This window comes from Venturia canescens, chromosome 7 (assembly GCF_019457755.1).
Source record: "Venturia canescens isolate UGA chromosome 7, ASM1945775v1, whole genome shotgun sequence".
NCBI classification, from domain to species: domain Eukaryota; kingdom Metazoa; phylum Arthropoda; class Insecta; order Hymenoptera; family Ichneumonidae; genus Venturia; species Venturia canescens.
In genome coordinates, this window is record NC_057427.1 from 8,498,258 (window position 1) to 8,513,999 (window position 15,742).

A 15,742-nucleotide genomic window follows, 5' to 3' on the forward strand; every position below is an offset into this window, starting at 1 on the left:
ATCAACCTTCAACTTTAAGAAATAAAGATACAATGATTGGAAACAAAATTTCAATTTGCAAAACTATTTATTGATGAACCCTATCGCATTCTATATGCGCACAGTGGTGTGACATAATAAAACATTTTTAATATGACTAACATTGATATATCATGTGTATATATAGATGTGTAGATATACATATATATGTTTATATATATATATATATTCAATTTCATATTAAAAAAAAATCATCGATAACAATCGTTTTCCTTGATCTGGCGAGAATGATTTTTCATTTCGTATCGTCGTGTCGTGTCCTTAAAATAATCCCATTTACAACATTTCCATTAAAATTTTTTCAATTTAATCAACTTGAAGGAAAAGAATTAAACAAAGGAAAAAATCTTTTTATCAAACACGGATAAAAGAGAGAAAGAGAGAAAGAGAGAGAGAGAGAGAGAGAGAGGAAAAAAGGAATAACTGTATATATAATATTTTTCGATATACATCCGAATGCAACCTTGCTTTGTCCTTGTTACCCTACTAATAAAGTCATAATTTTTGTTTCTTTACGTTTCGACAGCATTGAACGAGCTGCTTTATAAATAAATAATATATATATTCAGTTTCAGTTTGAGACGAGGAATTTTGCATTCAAGGTGCAGGGGCCGCGTTAAAGCTCGATCTGATCAAACCCAACGTGACGATCCATATGTGAGCTCGTGTTTTGTTCATACTTTAAGAGTCGCTCTGGGGGTTGACCAATGGTGTTGAAAACGTGTCGTAAATCCGGTACCCGGGTAAGACGAGGGATGGATCCATTTGCTTCCTCGGTGTCCAATGAACGGGGGTGGTGAGGGACCGCCTAGAAAATGAGGAGGCATCACGCCGTACCAAGCTTGACTCATTGGATGAGCACCGAAGCCCATTCCAAATGAATGATTGAACCATGAACGATTTCGGCTTGGATGTGATCTCGGGCTATTCGAATTACGTCTTCTTCCTGCTGATGGTGCGGTAGTGTTGTTGGTGGCATGCTGTTGTTGTTGTTGTTGTTGTTGTGACTGTTGATTTTGAGCGGACGAGCCCAATGGTTTTGGCTCAGTATTGATGGAGTTGGTAGCGGGATTCTTCTGTTTTAATAAAATATTCTCAATTGTTCAAAACTTTTTTTTTTCATTGTACCAGAATCCAAAAACAGATATTGGAAACACAATATTACGAAAAATTTTTTAATATTATGGTGAGTTTACAGGAAAAAAGTTGATCAATTTTGGATCTTCTATGAAATCTGAACAATTGATTTGTTTTAATTGATTTTTCATCTTCTTTCCATAAATAGAAATGGTCTTTAGCCAAAACTGATGTTACATATTTCTGTTACAATTTATCAAGAGACTCGGTAGAGTCTCGGGACAAGTACATTGACAGCCCTGTCGTCTGCTGGCCCGAGCTCGCCGAGACTATCTTTTCTCTGAATAATTCCCATTTTGTTGTGAAAAATAAGAATTTGAATACATAACAAACCTGTGATTGTTTCGATCCCCCGTTAGTGGGTAAATTTTCTTTGTTTTCAATTTTTGGGGTGTTGGTATCTTTCTCAAAAGAGGCCAAAGTGCAGTAAGAACCTTTGCTTTCTCCGAAGCGGCAACATACTTCGTGCGGGTCGACCCATAGCGTCAATTCAACGGGTAGGGATAAATCTTCGTATTTGACACCAGCTGCATAAGCAGCACTTTCCAAAGTCGAATCTCGTCTGCTATGTCCGTTAACTCTGATACATCTGTAGCCTTGACCTTTAAATGGTTTGTCTGGGAACCAGTGATTTTCAAAGCGTTCGGTTAGCAATTCGACCAATCTACGTCCAAAGCATTCGATTTGATCTTGACTAAATTTTTCGTTTTTTTCTATCAGCTGTACTAAGAACAGCGCAGCAGCTGTAATTTCGTTGAGCATTCTGTATCTCTCGTCCTGTCGATGTTGTCGTTTCTTGAATTAGAAAACCGCAATAAGACTCGATTCTGTTGTATGAGATTAAAGATCGGCCGAATCGAGCCGACGTGGCTGACATAGAGCTCAAATCCGATCTTCCCTCCTTCCGTTGCTCTCGTACAGAGCGAGAGAATTTTGAGTTTCGTATGAAAGTCGACGAAATCTGAAAGTAACAACCAAATCAACCAAACAGCTTTTTACGTTCAATTAGCAACAATATGTTCAGGACTTTACACCCTGAACCAAAGTAGCTCGAGAGGTTATGAAACGCGTATCATATACGTAAATGATTGTACTATTACGATTCTCATACGTTTCTAATCTCGATAATTTTCGTGCCCTAAAAACACACTGTTGTTCACATTTATACGTTATTCCACTACGTTACGACTAGCAATATGGAATTTTGCTTTTTTTTTGCCAGCTCATTATTCGCTCAAATCGTCTCTTTTTTATACTCGTTCAGTCTCGTACACTCTCGTCAGAACGTGCGTGCTCTAAAAAACACTGACCCCCCCCCTACCACTAACACAATTTTTATGGTATTTTTCACAACGGTGTGGATTCAAAATATTGATAACGTGGAATTGAGACGTGTTCAACCAATCAGCGAATATTTTCTTTTGTAGCCTCGATCTCAAACGATTATTCGTTGCTTTTTTTGTTTCGACCATTGTCGACGTTGTGAGAAAAGCTTTACTCTCGCCGTATTGCGCACATATCTCTGTTCTCAAAAGAGCCGTGATTGAAGCGGTATTAAAAATTTTGTATAAGTATATTATACATACCTACGGTACAAGGAGGAATCGAAAGTTCATTTATTTACTTTTCCTTTTTGTGTTGTTTCGCGAACAATAAATATATAGCTTGCTACGACGATGGTGGGAGGAAGAAAGAAAAACACGTGTTACTTTGAGGCAAAAGAGAAAGAAAGAAAAAAACGGAGAGTGAGACAGCAAGCCCGTTGCAGCTGCTGGGAGAAAACTAAACGGGAGCTGCTCGCGGGCAGTTCGTCGTTCGTAGCACGGTTGCGAGTTACGAGTATGAATGTGTATGCAACGGTGTATGTGCGCATGAATAGACCGCGCGGGCGCCGCGCGTTCCTACATGTTGCTCCGGATTCCTTTTTTTTTTCAAACGTTAAATGCTAAACGTTGAAATGAAAAAAACGTGTTTTTTCCTTCATCTGTTCGTTGCTATTGGTTTAGTTTCAGCTATTTTACCCAATGGTGATGTTGTCTTAAGAGAATTGGGTGAAAAGGAGTATAGAACAATAAAAGGTAACTGACCTTCCCAAAAATATAACAATTTCCGTTTTAATCCGTGAAATTCAAAAGTTTGCCGCAATTTTATTCAAATTACGTATTCAAAAATTGCCACATACATCGCAAAACAAATGTTCTCAAAAGCATGGTGCAAGATGTTGTTTTTTCATTGATTCCGGTTTGGTTAAAAGTCAAATTTCTTAAATTTGATTTATTGTATTTTCACTATACTTCACTGCGAGTCCCTGAGTGTTTTTGAAATTATGATATTTTTTATGTAGAAAAAGCAACACATGAATCCAATTTTCTTGTACACGGAGCTTGCTGGCACAATGCTCTCAAAGTACTGGAATCCAGCTGCGACAGATTAAATGACCATGAACATTCCCTGTTGGCGCTTCGGCTAGCTAACTGTTTCTTGGAAGATTCTGGACATGTCGTTTACAATTGCCATCTCAGTGAATCAGCAAACTCTAGGAGGTAATCCAAACATTGTTTCATAATTTACTGAAATTACAAAAAAAAATTGTTTTTCCTTCACAATTTCTTCAATGCTTGTAACATAATCTCTGAAAACCATAGGGAATGCATCAACTCCATGTCCGATAGAGCTTTTGGAGTGTACAACGAATTTTACACCCATTCTGCACATATTTGTTTCTTCTTGAACCATGAAATGTGGCAAGCAGAAACAGAAAACAACATTGAACGGTGAGACAAATAAATTATTCTTACTCTTATTTCTAAGTATTGTAAAATTTGATAAATTTAGCGTTACAAAGAATTCTCCTTATTCAATGATAAATCCTCATAATATAATCTCTTCAAATTTATCTTTGATTACAGTTTGTACAAGGCATCCATGGTCATGAGAGAACAGTTACTCGAAGCCACAGAAATGCAGAGCATTGTTTTGGAAAGTCAAAGAGAAGGACTGAGGATACAAAATGAGCTTCTCGATCATGGAAAAGAACTGGGCAATGTTATAAGAACTTCTGCTGAAACAGTCAGTGGCATGGTTGTGGATTTTAAGTATGTTTTTAGAAGTCAAAACACGCATTTTATGCTTTATAAGTTGGAAAAAATAGAGCAATGTCGACAAGTAAAAACTGAGAAGTTTGTTTTCTTAACAGGGAATCTGCCAAAGATCAGAGAGAACTTCTTTACGAAATATTTTCATACATGAGAACCTTTCAAAATTGGATACTCTCGGAAGTGTCATGGTTTCAGTCTATAGCTTATTACACAGTAGCGTGTATTATTTGTGCGCTTTTAAGTTCTTCAAAGCGAACTGCAGAAGCTAGAATAAGTTTATTTACGATTTTAAGCTTAAACGTAACTGCAGAAAGAATGCTCGTTTGTTATATTGTGAATCATTCCCCAGACGACAAGGTGCGTTGAAACTTCTGAGCAATTTTGAATATTAAAAATTTTTAATATTATATACCTACGATAACGAACATTTTCAGATCGAATTAGTAAACATGAGTTGGTACTTTCGAAAAATTGGTTTGGTACTTTGCATCTTCACACTCGTTTACACATACTATTCCTACAATGATAACAACTTTGAAAATTACAAAATTCTAAGAAGGATCGACGATCGACTTAATCACATTCAAACAGAAACGACGCAACCCTTAAGTAAGTTTTTTTGAAATGTTAAAACTGATGAAGATTTTATTAATGCATTTGATATTTCACAGGATTTTCCAAAAGATTGGCTCTTAAGCGATCCAAAGACAATAATCCGGAGCATTAGAGTCCATAATTTAAGTATTGAGCAATTCTCAATAACAATTTGTACAATACAACGTAAGTTTTTCAAGCATCCAAAAATCAATGGAAAACAGAGCTTTTATTGATTCATTTTTTTATGCCTTTTACAGAGATGTCAGAAGATTCTTCCTGAAGAATTACAAGAACAGCACTGTAGAGAATCAAAATGCAAAACTTGTCATTCAACAATTACAATGCATTCCATGACTTTTATTTTATTATTTATTTATTTATAGAAATAAACTTCGTGATAAACGTCTATGGTATTTGTATTGCAATTTAAACATGTGGGTACTTCCTAAGCAATATATTCAACTGATTGTATTTGAGGTTTTTGGTGTTTGGTGTGAGGATTCCTTGGCGGGCTTGCTTCTTAGATGTTTCCAAGTTGGACAAGTACGTCTTGTAACAATTTTGAAATGTATCAACTTCTTTTAAACATTGTTTGTTTTCGTAATTGTTCTGATCGAGGCATGAAAGAACCATCGATAATTCAAACAAACATCCTCGCTCTGCAATTTATAAAACTATAAATTATTTAATGAACAAAAATGACAATGATTCATTAGACTATCAGTTATTCAATGAAAATCAATGACTATATATGAAGTATTGATTTTTACTCTCAAATAGAAACCCATAAATTAAGAATTGATTCAATATTATGGAACCAGTGGGAACATTATGTAAGAAAAGAACTATCAATATTTCAGGTTATGTTTAAAGATTAACCGAAAAATAAACGTACGAATTCGAATTAGAAGAAAAGAGACGTAATTTTGTTGACTCTGTACATTTGGAAATTGATTAATCGGTGAAATTCATTCAAGAATACTGAATGTCAAAAATAGTGTTGATGAATCGTTATACATATTTGAAGAAGCCTTTGTAGAATAAGGAGAACATTTTTTTTCAATATAGTAACAACAAAAAATCAAAATTGATCGAAATATATTGATAACACGAAGGTAATAAGAAACAAAGTGCTACCTGCAGTTCTGCTGTTCTTTCCTGTAACCCTGTTCCGCAATGCCAAAGGCATTTGAACTTTGAATGGCACTTTATTTTCATTTTGAGGAAATCTGCCTCTCATTAAGAAAATAGTTGGTCTCATAGTTACTTGCGAGATTAGAGTTTTCGTTTGAATTAAAAGAAAAAGCAGATAAACATGAAGTGAATAAGTAAGGTTAACCGAAGCTTTGCCAAAAGCCACAGCGATATCGTCTGTTCAGTAGTACAAGAATAGTAGCGCTGGCGTCGGACTGGTTAGAAAAATGTACAGTAGGAACCTAATTAATTAAAAACAGGATTTCTTATCCAGTTCGAAGATAACTAGCTATTCAGTTCAGCAACTTAATTCAGAAGGCTCTCTGTGAATACTTTTTGATAATTCGAAAAAAATGTAGTCTAGCGATATGGGTACTTGGTAGGCTTTTTTTTCGATAATTTGTCTCGAGTCTCGACATCATTTTTTTTCTGTCGAATTCGTTCCAAAGGACGCATGCGCAAGGATTATAAATTCAAAAATGAGTTAGGAGAGCATGTCCGAAGAGTTAACGTCAAAAACGTAAAACGGGAATTCGTCTTTATTTTATAAGGACAGAGGGAGAATAAAACATGAAAATTTGAAAAAAAGAATTGTCAATATTTATTTTTAGCATTACTAGCTCCACGTCTTTGGTTTGTGGATATTTGACTGACCACGTGTGTGTGTTTGCATTCATCTTTTCGTGTGTGTGTGACATAAATCAAGATACACATGTATATATATAATTAAATCTGTGCACATATACATAAATACATACATATACATATATGTATGTCATCCTCCCACTTTAAATTACACGCAGCATAAAAACTTGGTATCGCGGACGCGAGCGACAAAACATAAATAAATAAAGCGATTTATCCAAATTTAATATCGATTAATGAATGATAAATATCTTCTTTTTAGTTCTTTTTTTTGTTTGTTTTTACATGAGGAAGGCGACAGATTTCTCGTTGAAACGATTTTTTTCGCACGCGCGTTGTGTGTGTGTGTGTGTGTGTGTGTGTGTGTGTGTGTGTGTGTGTCTATCATTATTTTTTTCTCATGTATCGAGAGTGCCTATAAATGGTAAACTCTCATAATATTACAAGATATCAACGTTCTCGAAACACCAATGATAAAACTAGTGTCATCTATCTAAACATTTTTTCTTCCTTTTACTTATTTCGTTCTCTTTTACTACCCAGGCACAAGGCGTGGACGCTTATTTATGATCATGGGACATATTTTCTCACTCCTTTTCTTTCGGTTTTTTTTCTCTCATCTGTACTCGGTTTTCGTTCGGCGGTTTATTACTGTCTAATTGTACTGTACGCGTCTTTAGCCATCGGTGTGTTTGCGCAGTGTCAACTTTGTATTTATATATATGTGTGTGTGTGTGTGTGTGTGTGTATATATATATATATAAATGTAATACGTATATACATTTTTATGCACATACGTATATATTGCATCACGATACGTGATGTCGATCGTATATTGCGGGTCGAATAAACTACTCCGTGGCTGCTAATTGACTAGCATCGTTCATCACTCTCATTTACACGCTCTTTCACTCATTTTCACACTTATTCTTCCTTTCTCTTTTCTCCTTATTTTCTTGACTCTCGTATCTCGGACGTTACAAGAAAATATACGATTAATCTATGCGAGTTATCTCGTTTCGAATCATTCGCACAGTGAACTTTACATCATTAGAGCTCTATAGGTAAATCATTACAACAATCAGTCGATTGTAATTGCAACAAATGCGAGTATCGTAGTTGAATCGCTCTCATTTATACACACACACACACGCGCGCGCGCGCGCACACACACACACACACACACACACACACACACACACACACACACACACACACACACACACACACACACACACACACACACACACGCACGCACACACACACTCTGTACTTTTTACACAAACACTCATATTTCTCTTTTTTTCTATAGAAAAGGCCATTTTTTTGAATCGAATAATTTCATCAAAACGATTGTGCTGGATAGAGGGACACGTTCAAGTCCCGAACACACACACACGACGTGTCTCTCTACCGCTACGGTGTATAAAACAAAAAATAGAAACGGAAAATGTAAACAAAAAACTTAAAATAAAGGAAAAATCTACACACAAGTTTCATCAGTCTTTGAACGACGAACTTCGTCGGCGTTTTTGTTTGTTTGTTTGTTCGTTTACTTTTTCTTCCATTTATCTCTTGTTTTTACCGTAACTATCGTGTATTCTATTTTATTAGTCTTGGACACGCTTAACGCGTAGAAAAATAAGGCGAGCAAAGCTAATTTGCCGTTTACAAGTGAACAGTAGGAGAGCGAAGCAAATTCATGGATCTCGGACTAGCCCGCAGCCCGTGAAACTTGTCGGTGATGTCTCAGTTTTATTTTTGTGTTTTTTGTTTTTGTTTTTTTTTTCATCTTCTCTGCTGTTTTAAAAACGCCCCCCCCCCCCCCCCCGCTCTTCTACTCTTTGGTACGGATTTATTGACTCATTATCGGCGCAACGACGATTTTTATCTCTCTTTGTTTATCTCCTACGATTTCATCGTTCGTTCGTGTGAATTTTGTTTCGTTTCTTTTCACTTCACACGTTGTTGAAGGATGAGGGAAGAAAATTGGTGATTTTTAAACAGCTCCGCGCGTTACGTAGTCCGTGAAATATCGTACGCGAAGCTCATCTCGCGTCATGGATAATCCGGATGCATGATGTTGTACATTATCGCGAAAATTGTACAGGCTGCATACACCCCAAGTGCGACCCACCATAACAGCTGCTCGTGGAGACGTTGCTCGAAATTTTTCAACACGAGAAGTCCTATCGTCAAGCCGGCCAATGCTCCCGTCAAATGGGCCACGTAAGACACCGGTGGACCCATCTGCTCCGCAGCATATCTGTCGTAAATCGCAAAACCGACGTCCGCACTGGCTGTTGAACGAAACCAAAGCATATGTTTTTAAAAATTGCGAATATCGCTTGTTACGACACATTTTTTCGTTCTCAATTCAATAGAACGAATATAATAATTGCACGTCGGAAAGACTGGAATTTGTATTTTGTTTCTTATTCTTTTATACTAATTTCGGTAATTCGTATGCTAACTCCTTCCCGTGCAATTCCTCTTCCATGCTCTATTCTTGTTTTTTATTATTATTTCTCTCTACACAAACGCGGAATAATATAGCGGTGAACCACGTCACCGTGTAATTCCGTTAATTTTCCATCGCGTACGGGGACCGCCCCCTCTGCACTTAAATTGGACGAACTTCTCACAACTCACCTATCGTAAAGATTCCTACGAGGCGAACAATGCCAAATTCCATATTGTTGTAATTGAGAAGAACATTGGCAAGATGAGCGGCGAGAAGAGCGTAAACGCCTCCGCTAGCTCCAACGAGATACACGTCCGTATCAAAGACGGATGTTCCCAGAGAACCTTGAGGACAACACAATGATCAAGTTAATGATGACAGTTAAAATAAGGAAAGAGCAAAAAGGGGGAAAGAGGAACAGGAACATTAGTTTGTGTTATTTCGCGGTGACAATGCTGCTCTCCGAGCTTTTCTCGTACGCGCACTTTATTGTTGTTCGTTAAATTTCATGGAGTCGGTTGAGGGACGGGGGGGCGTGTCAGCCTCGAGTACCGAGCGAGTCGTCGAGCAAAGAATCACAACGAAAATCGACTCACCAGCGAGAACTCCGGCCATGTAAACGGCGCCTATCCTCAAACTTCCGTGCACCATTTCCAAGGGAAGTCCTACCACTAATTGCACCCCCAGATTGAAAAGTAGATGGAGCCATCTGAAAATTAAAAAAAAAAGTAATAATGATAATGACATTCAAGAATTCTGGAAACAATTGCGTCGTCGATCGCACCGGGAAAATAGGCTCTCGAACCTTGTGCATCATAAAGTAAATAAATTCGTGTAAAGAGAATGATTTTAGGGTTGATAAAAATGATAATTTATTAACCATCCATGCTTTATCGGATATTCAAAGTTTGTACTTTTCTCTCCGTGCGAGTTCATTCCCGCGCGAGTCTTTTGCAAAGAAACTACGTACTTACCCTGCATGAAGAAACATGTAGAAAGCGAATCTCCACAATTCGAGGCGTTTATCCGGGCGATAAATGAATACGCTGTCGGTCGGCACAGGACCCGAAGGATTCACCTCGCCTTTCGCAACTGTATAATACGTAAAGAAAGCCAACTGTGAACAAAATAGAGGGTTTTTGGTTTATTTTTTCTTCTTTTCACAGTGCTCCCCTCCTCATGGTAATTTATTAAACGCAAATGGTACCAACCTCAACGAGAGTTATGAGGATTATGAAGAGTGGAGGAGGACAACACGTGTAGTGATCCGCGTAAAACTTCCTGTCCCGTTCCTCCGTCAGGAACTCGTCACCAATCATGCGAACCATCCTGAAACATGGCAAAATGTACATTGTAGTGGGGCAAAGAAAAACATTTTTTTTCCTCATCTATTAAACGTGCAATTTCGTCCAATCGTTTTCTTTTTATTTTAACAAAATACCGATCTCAATGTTGAACTTTTTTTGTTCCCACATTGAAGGAAAATTTGAATTTCGATTGACTTTCACGTTTCTTAAATTGTCACGCAGGCATGAATCAACCACGACGATTTGAGCTCTCGATCATCGAATTCGTGTATTCATTCGAATGTCTGTGTGCACGGACGATAAAAAATCCAGCGACGGTAAAAGTGTGGCGTTCGCGTTTGCGCTACCCCGAGGAAATACATGCGGCACAGCCACGTTGTGCTTCTTATAGAATCCTGAAATAAACTGGCGCGGAGGTCGGCCGAGTTTTTTTCACGTAAAAACGTGTGTCGCGCGGACTATCCGCCGAATATATTTTTCACCATCGAAAAAAGCTCGGTGCTTTCCTTCCGCCAGACATCAATTTAACCTGCGACGTTTTTATTTTCGCTGTGGCTTTATAACGGACCTTGAAAATTCTCGTGCAATTCCAACGAAATCATTTTTTTCACTCGCTTCCTCTAGTTTTTATATATTTCTGAACAGGTCGGGAAAATCATCTTCGGACGAACTGCAATATTTGTTACCATCGAGAATTTTTTACCATTCTTTTATTCAGGCAAATGAAAAAATATATTGTGAAAGAGCAATTTTCTCCAGAACGATTCCAACCCGGCACCACGTTTCCGGGTGCTCCAATAGCGCTTCGTTGCCAATTTTAGAATATTCAAAAATAGATAACTCGGTATCGAGTCCATTCCGATATGTAGAAAAATCCAATTTTCAAGGACTCGGAGATAAAACTTTTGCCCTTCGATTATTCACTCCGACGACTCAATTTCGATGTCGGTTCGGCCAATTCTCGTACATTCAACGACGGATAATTCGATACCAATTTCTAGCTATCGGGAATTTGAATTTTCTCTTTAATTATTCACTTCGCTGCTCGACCCTTCTAGTTTCGGTATTGATTTTCGTGCGAGCCAAAGTCCTTGAATATCCTCCGAAAAATAGTTTCGTGATTCTATAGCCGTTTTTTCATTCGCCATCAAATCGAAGGCTCCGCCGTTCGCTACGATTAAGGAGAAAACGTTGAAAAATAAGTCTATCACGTGAAAATAAGGATCGTAGCTTTCTCCTTAACACTTCGCGCATATACTTGTACGTATAAATCTGTTTTAGTGATCTTTTCTCACGCGATCCCCCGAAAAATAATCACGTACATTTGCCGGAGTACGGCAACAGTTCGAAGCCCCGAATACGTTAGTTTTTATAAAGTAATTAGTGGGAAAATTATAAATTAGACGATGCCACGGAAAAAGAAAAGATTGTAATCGTATAAAAGCTTCGAGTGAATAATTCGTGAAAGCCGAGAATGCTTGAACCGTCGGGAAAAAATGGATCCTATTTGTCCCTCTTGGATCAACGATGTGATACAAAGTTTGTGTTCAGGGACAACTTTGTACGGAGGTAAACACGGAGGACTGTGAAGCGAGTGACTTTTCTGTTCGAAGCAAGAATGTTTCATAGTCGCGAAAACAATTCGTTGGTTTTTTTACCCTTCGGACATTTGAAAAACATTTTAATCGATAATCCCAGATGCATTTGGAAATGTGTCGGAGTTCGGTTTACGAAAAATGTCAAAATATAAATTTCGAGTTAAGCAGCAGTTCGGAGGCATCTAATTGTCGATTTTTTCGGGTGGCGAAGAACGAACGAAAAACAATGGGAACGGGTTAATTGTTGCGTCATTCGTCAGAGCTTCGAAGGAAGGTTGTCGCGTGCGAAAAGTCATGAGACAAAAATGTGGCGAAGGATCTGAGAGCTCGTTGTATCCGATACAATAGCGAGAAAGGAGGAAGAGTGCGAGAGTTCGAGAATGAGAGATAAATGGAGAAAAAATTTGGTAAGAATGACGAATTTGAGGTGCGTGAGATATTTACATGATCGAGGTGTGCCGCGGCCTGGAGGAATCGGCTGGAATAGTATGATCGACGGTAACGACGGTAGGCGCAACAGCTGGAGCCGGCGTTTCCGTTACGGAGGATGCACTTGTCACTTCGTTTCCATTATTATCCATTTTTATTTTATCGCGTTTAATATTCATCGTGTTGATGCACATCGTGACGATTATTTCGTCCAAGCTTCGAGCTCTCGTGAAACGATAAATAAGAAATAAACAAACAAAACTATGCGTATATTTATTTTCGGGAATTACGATTCGACCGTCGTAAATTCGTGGTTTTTGCACTGGTAGCGTGGAACGTTTGGTGGCGCGTGTTTAATCGGCACAATACTGATATCATTGTTGTCATGTCGAGGAAAAGTTAGAAAAAAGAGGAGCTGTCACGTCGTTCCTTTCCCGTAACAACAAACGAAGTTAAATTCGCGTTATCCGATCGAAAATTAAATTTTCGTCAACCCAAGAAAACGTCGACGTTCGATAACAATAAATAAATAAACGAAACGAACATAAATAAAGATCGGAATAATTTAAAAGGCCATGGGGGACGAGAAAAACACCGAGACACTGTTGCGAAGCACGTTTCACTCAGCAGCTTAACGCGCCCGATCCCTTCTTCCTTCGAGGGCGCCACGGGCCTTACTGAACTCCGAACACGATGAACCTGACTGACTGACTAACTCTTGCGGCCCCGAGCCGCCGCCGCCACCGTCGCTACCGACGAGAGACGCAGCCGGCAGCTCTCTTCTCTCTTCTTCTTCTTCTTCTTCTTCTTCTTCTGTGTTATAAAAGGCGTGGGTGTGTTGTAAAAAGGAGAGACAAACTTGGCTCTGTGTTTTCTACATACGTCTGTACACTCGCTCGCCTTCGGACACGTACATCCTCCGCGTGTTTGTACCCTTGCACGTACAGGATTAAGCGTCGATGTGTCAAGAGAAATAAGGGAGAAACGAGAAGCTCGGCAGGATTGGTCGAATATCGTAAAACAGTTTTGAAGTGGGGAACTCACATCTGCCAATCGAGACACAACGAGCAACTCTATATAAGCGTGATACACGCGTTTATACCTGCACTTCCCATGCGTATAGATATATGTATATATATTTAGAGGCACAATACGCGGACATATTATAACGATAACAATGGTAATAAGGTGAGCGTAAAAGGGAGTTGTGTTGTTGTCGGAAAGAGAGCACGTACGAAACGCGCGGACACAGGCACAAATGCGTGCTTCGCGAGATTTCTTTGGCCCGAGATATCGTACTTCCATTAACACGTGTACATTTCACTGCGTACATTACCTTCGAAAGAGCGGTGGCTCATTCACGAGTATGTGGAAATCGTTTTCCGAGCAAACCTCCCGATCCCGATGGTGCACCGCGCATTTGAAGCTACGCGTGCGCTTGCCGCTCATCTGTAACAATTCAATTGGCAAATTTTTCCTCAGTTTTTTTTTTCGGGGGGAATATTTTAATAAATGGCGGGGGGAAAACTGAAGGTGGTCTGTAAAGTAAGTTCGGAAGTATGCGAGCGCGGGTGGGGGGAACGGATATTTTTTGAAGAACGCTCGGTGACAGCCGAAACGTTTTTCCTCTTCGCGTAAGCTTTTCCTTCGAACTCGAGCCCTGTTGAAAATTCTGTTCATTCGGCATAATCGAATTTCCCACCATTATTCGGAGACTAATTTAATTCCCCTAACAATCGTAAATTGGAGGCGGGCTCGGAGCCCCGATCTCGTTTCGATTCGTCTTCGAGCCGCCCTTTAATCTAAATTGAATTCCCCTTTTCCCAGCCGGGGAGTCGACCCCCTTGATTAATGCTCTTTTCAATCCAGCGTCCCACTTGTTTTCCGTATACACGAAACTTTTCAGAGTTTAATTCAGTTTATTCGGTGGATCGCAGAGAGACGAGTGCGCGGGCAAAATTTAAGCATTTATCCTCCAAACGAGTTATGCCTTTCCGGATGTACAGAGTGCGAGCAATTAGTACTGCATATAAACCTACGTATGCGGTTGAGGGAGAGCGATCTAGAGTGAGAATGAGAGTGAGACGGAGAAAGCTCTCCAGGGTTGATGCTTTACAGTGAGCTAATTAGGATCGGCGTTGCCGTTCCGCTCTGGCCAACGTCCCCGTGCACTACGATCACAACGCACTACGACACCGACCACTATTTTCATATACGAACATAAATGTATGTATATACATCGAGAGAGAGAGAGAGAGAGAGAGAGAAATGGAGTTGGTTTACGCCTCACGAAACATCGAAAGATTCCATCTCTCGAAACGACGCCTTCTTAATGCGTGACCGGGGTCAAGATGCGGACACCGTTATGCCTTTACGGAAGAGTACCTTCCGTGGAAATGTGCGGGAGTAAAAATTAGCTTGTCGTGTATACATATACGCATCGTTATATACACATTATGTACAAGGGCCAGTGCGGTGGCGCCTCGTCTCTCTCGTAGGATCGCGATCACGAGTTTTTTCCTGCTCTCTCCAGCCCAACAGAGTTGTAAGCAGTCCCATTACCTCGCTGCTCGTCCTCTGCGCCGATCTTCCAGGGAAGAACCATTTATTTGCGATTATTGCCAAGCGTCCTGCGTCGAAACCTCGAGAGTCGGATGATCGATTGCGCTCGCTTCGAGAGACCCCGGGAAAATGTTAAACGATCAAGCCCGTCGTCGGAGGATTGACCGAAGCGGCGATTTTATTCCCGGGCACGATGCCTGCGATGGAGTCTGACGAAAGTTTCAATTTTAGGAAGCTTCGCGGAGACGCCGATCGCCCAAAGCTCTCCGGAATCATCCCCGATTAATTTGCCAATTAGACGGGAGCGAGTGCGCGCGATCGAGGGACGGAGAGGAACATCGCTCGACATTGACCATCCACAGGGCCGTGTATATTTATATCATCGTATGTTTAGAGCTGCACGAGCACAGGGACGCGCTCGTGTGTACGTGCAGAGAGAAGAGTCTCGTCAGTCGCGAGCGCGTCCAGGAATAGAGTCCCGGTAGTCGTGTCGTCGCAATGAGTCAGACACGAGTCGGGCGTCTGAGCAGCAGACTGTGGAGAGACGAGACGCTTACGTGCATTCTCGTGTACAGGGGCTTCTCTCCTCCCTCACTCGACGTCTCTCTCTCTCTTTCACGCCTGCCCCGACACCCTCCCTGTTCGCGCTGCCCCGAGTATCGCGTTCTCGTG

At 39.9% G+C, this 15,742-nt stretch overlaps 4 protein-coding genes across 7 annotated transcripts in view; 1 reads left to right on the forward strand and 3 right to left on the reverse strand.

Annotated features, from left to right (window-relative positions):
- Positions 1-48: 48 nt before the first annotated feature.
- On the reverse strand, positions 49-2,919 carry LOC122413962 (maternal B9.10 protein-like). Of its 2 annotated transcripts, none has more exons than XM_043424666.1 (3): positions 2,763-2,919; positions 1,510-2,137; positions 49-1,115 (listed from the first exon to the last, which is right to left on the reverse strand). In XM_043424666.1, the coding sequence occupies exons 2-3, from the start codon at positions 1,936-1,938 to the stop codon at positions 714-716; spliced, it is 831 nt and encodes a 276-aa protein (XP_043280601.1). In that variant the 5' UTR covers positions 1,939-2,137; positions 2,763-2,919; the 3' UTR covers positions 49-713. The 2 variants fall into 2 exon arrangements, with proteins under 2 accessions (XP_043280601.1, XP_043280602.1); XM_043424667.1 differs by lacking the exon at positions 2,763-2,919 and adding an exon at positions 2,288-2,472.
- Positions 2,920-2,939: 20 nt separating this feature from the next.
- On the forward strand, positions 2,940-5,277 carry LOC122413960 (uncharacterized). 2 transcript variants are annotated; one of them, XR_006261672.1, is made up of 8 exons: positions 2,940-3,254; positions 3,521-3,719; positions 3,822-3,950; positions 4,086-4,271; positions 4,373-4,631; positions 4,709-4,883; positions 4,946-5,054; positions 5,129-5,277. XR_006261672.1 is itself a non-coding variant. In XM_043424661.1 (7 exons), the coding sequence occupies exons 1-7, from the start codon at positions 3,119-3,121 to the stop codon at positions 4,999-5,001; spliced, it is 1,140 nt and encodes a 379-aa protein (XP_043280596.1). In that variant the 5' UTR covers positions 2,940-3,118; the 3' UTR covers positions 5,002-5,277. The 2 variants fall into 2 exon arrangements, 1 of the variants encoding a protein (XP_043280596.1); XM_043424661.1 differs by having other exon boundaries at positions 4,946-5,277.
- On the reverse strand, positions 5,079-6,375 carry LOC122413965 (uncharacterized). The gene is made up of 2 exons (XM_043424672.1): positions 6,009-6,375; positions 5,079-5,530 (listed from the first exon to the last, which is right to left on the reverse strand). Exons 1-2 carry the CDS (start codon positions 6,130-6,132, stop codon positions 5,298-5,300), a joined length of 357 nt encoding a protein of 118 aa, XP_043280607.1. The 5' UTR covers positions 6,133-6,375; the 3' UTR covers positions 5,079-5,297.
- A 267-nt stretch (positions 6,376-6,642) lies between these two features.
- The window catches only part of LOC122413959 (protein rhomboid-like), a 32,998-nt gene continuing 23,898 nt past the window's right edge, over positions 6,643-15,742 (reverse strand). For both annotated transcript variants that reach the window (XM_043424659.1, XM_043424660.1), the window contains 6 exons: positions 13,845-13,957; positions 10,386-10,503; positions 10,149-10,291; positions 9,771-9,883; positions 9,363-9,518; positions 6,643-9,010 (listed from right to left, as the gene is read on the reverse strand). In XM_043424659.1, the coding sequence (XP_043280594.1) occupies positions 8,769-9,010; positions 9,363-9,518; positions 9,771-9,883; positions 10,149-10,291; positions 10,386-10,503; positions 13,845-13,957 (885 nt within the window). In that variant the 3' untranslated portion in view covers positions 6,643-8,768. The remainder of the gene's footprint in view (positions 9,011-9,362; positions 9,519-9,770; positions 9,884-10,148; positions 10,292-10,385; positions 10,504-13,844; positions 13,958-15,742) is intronic.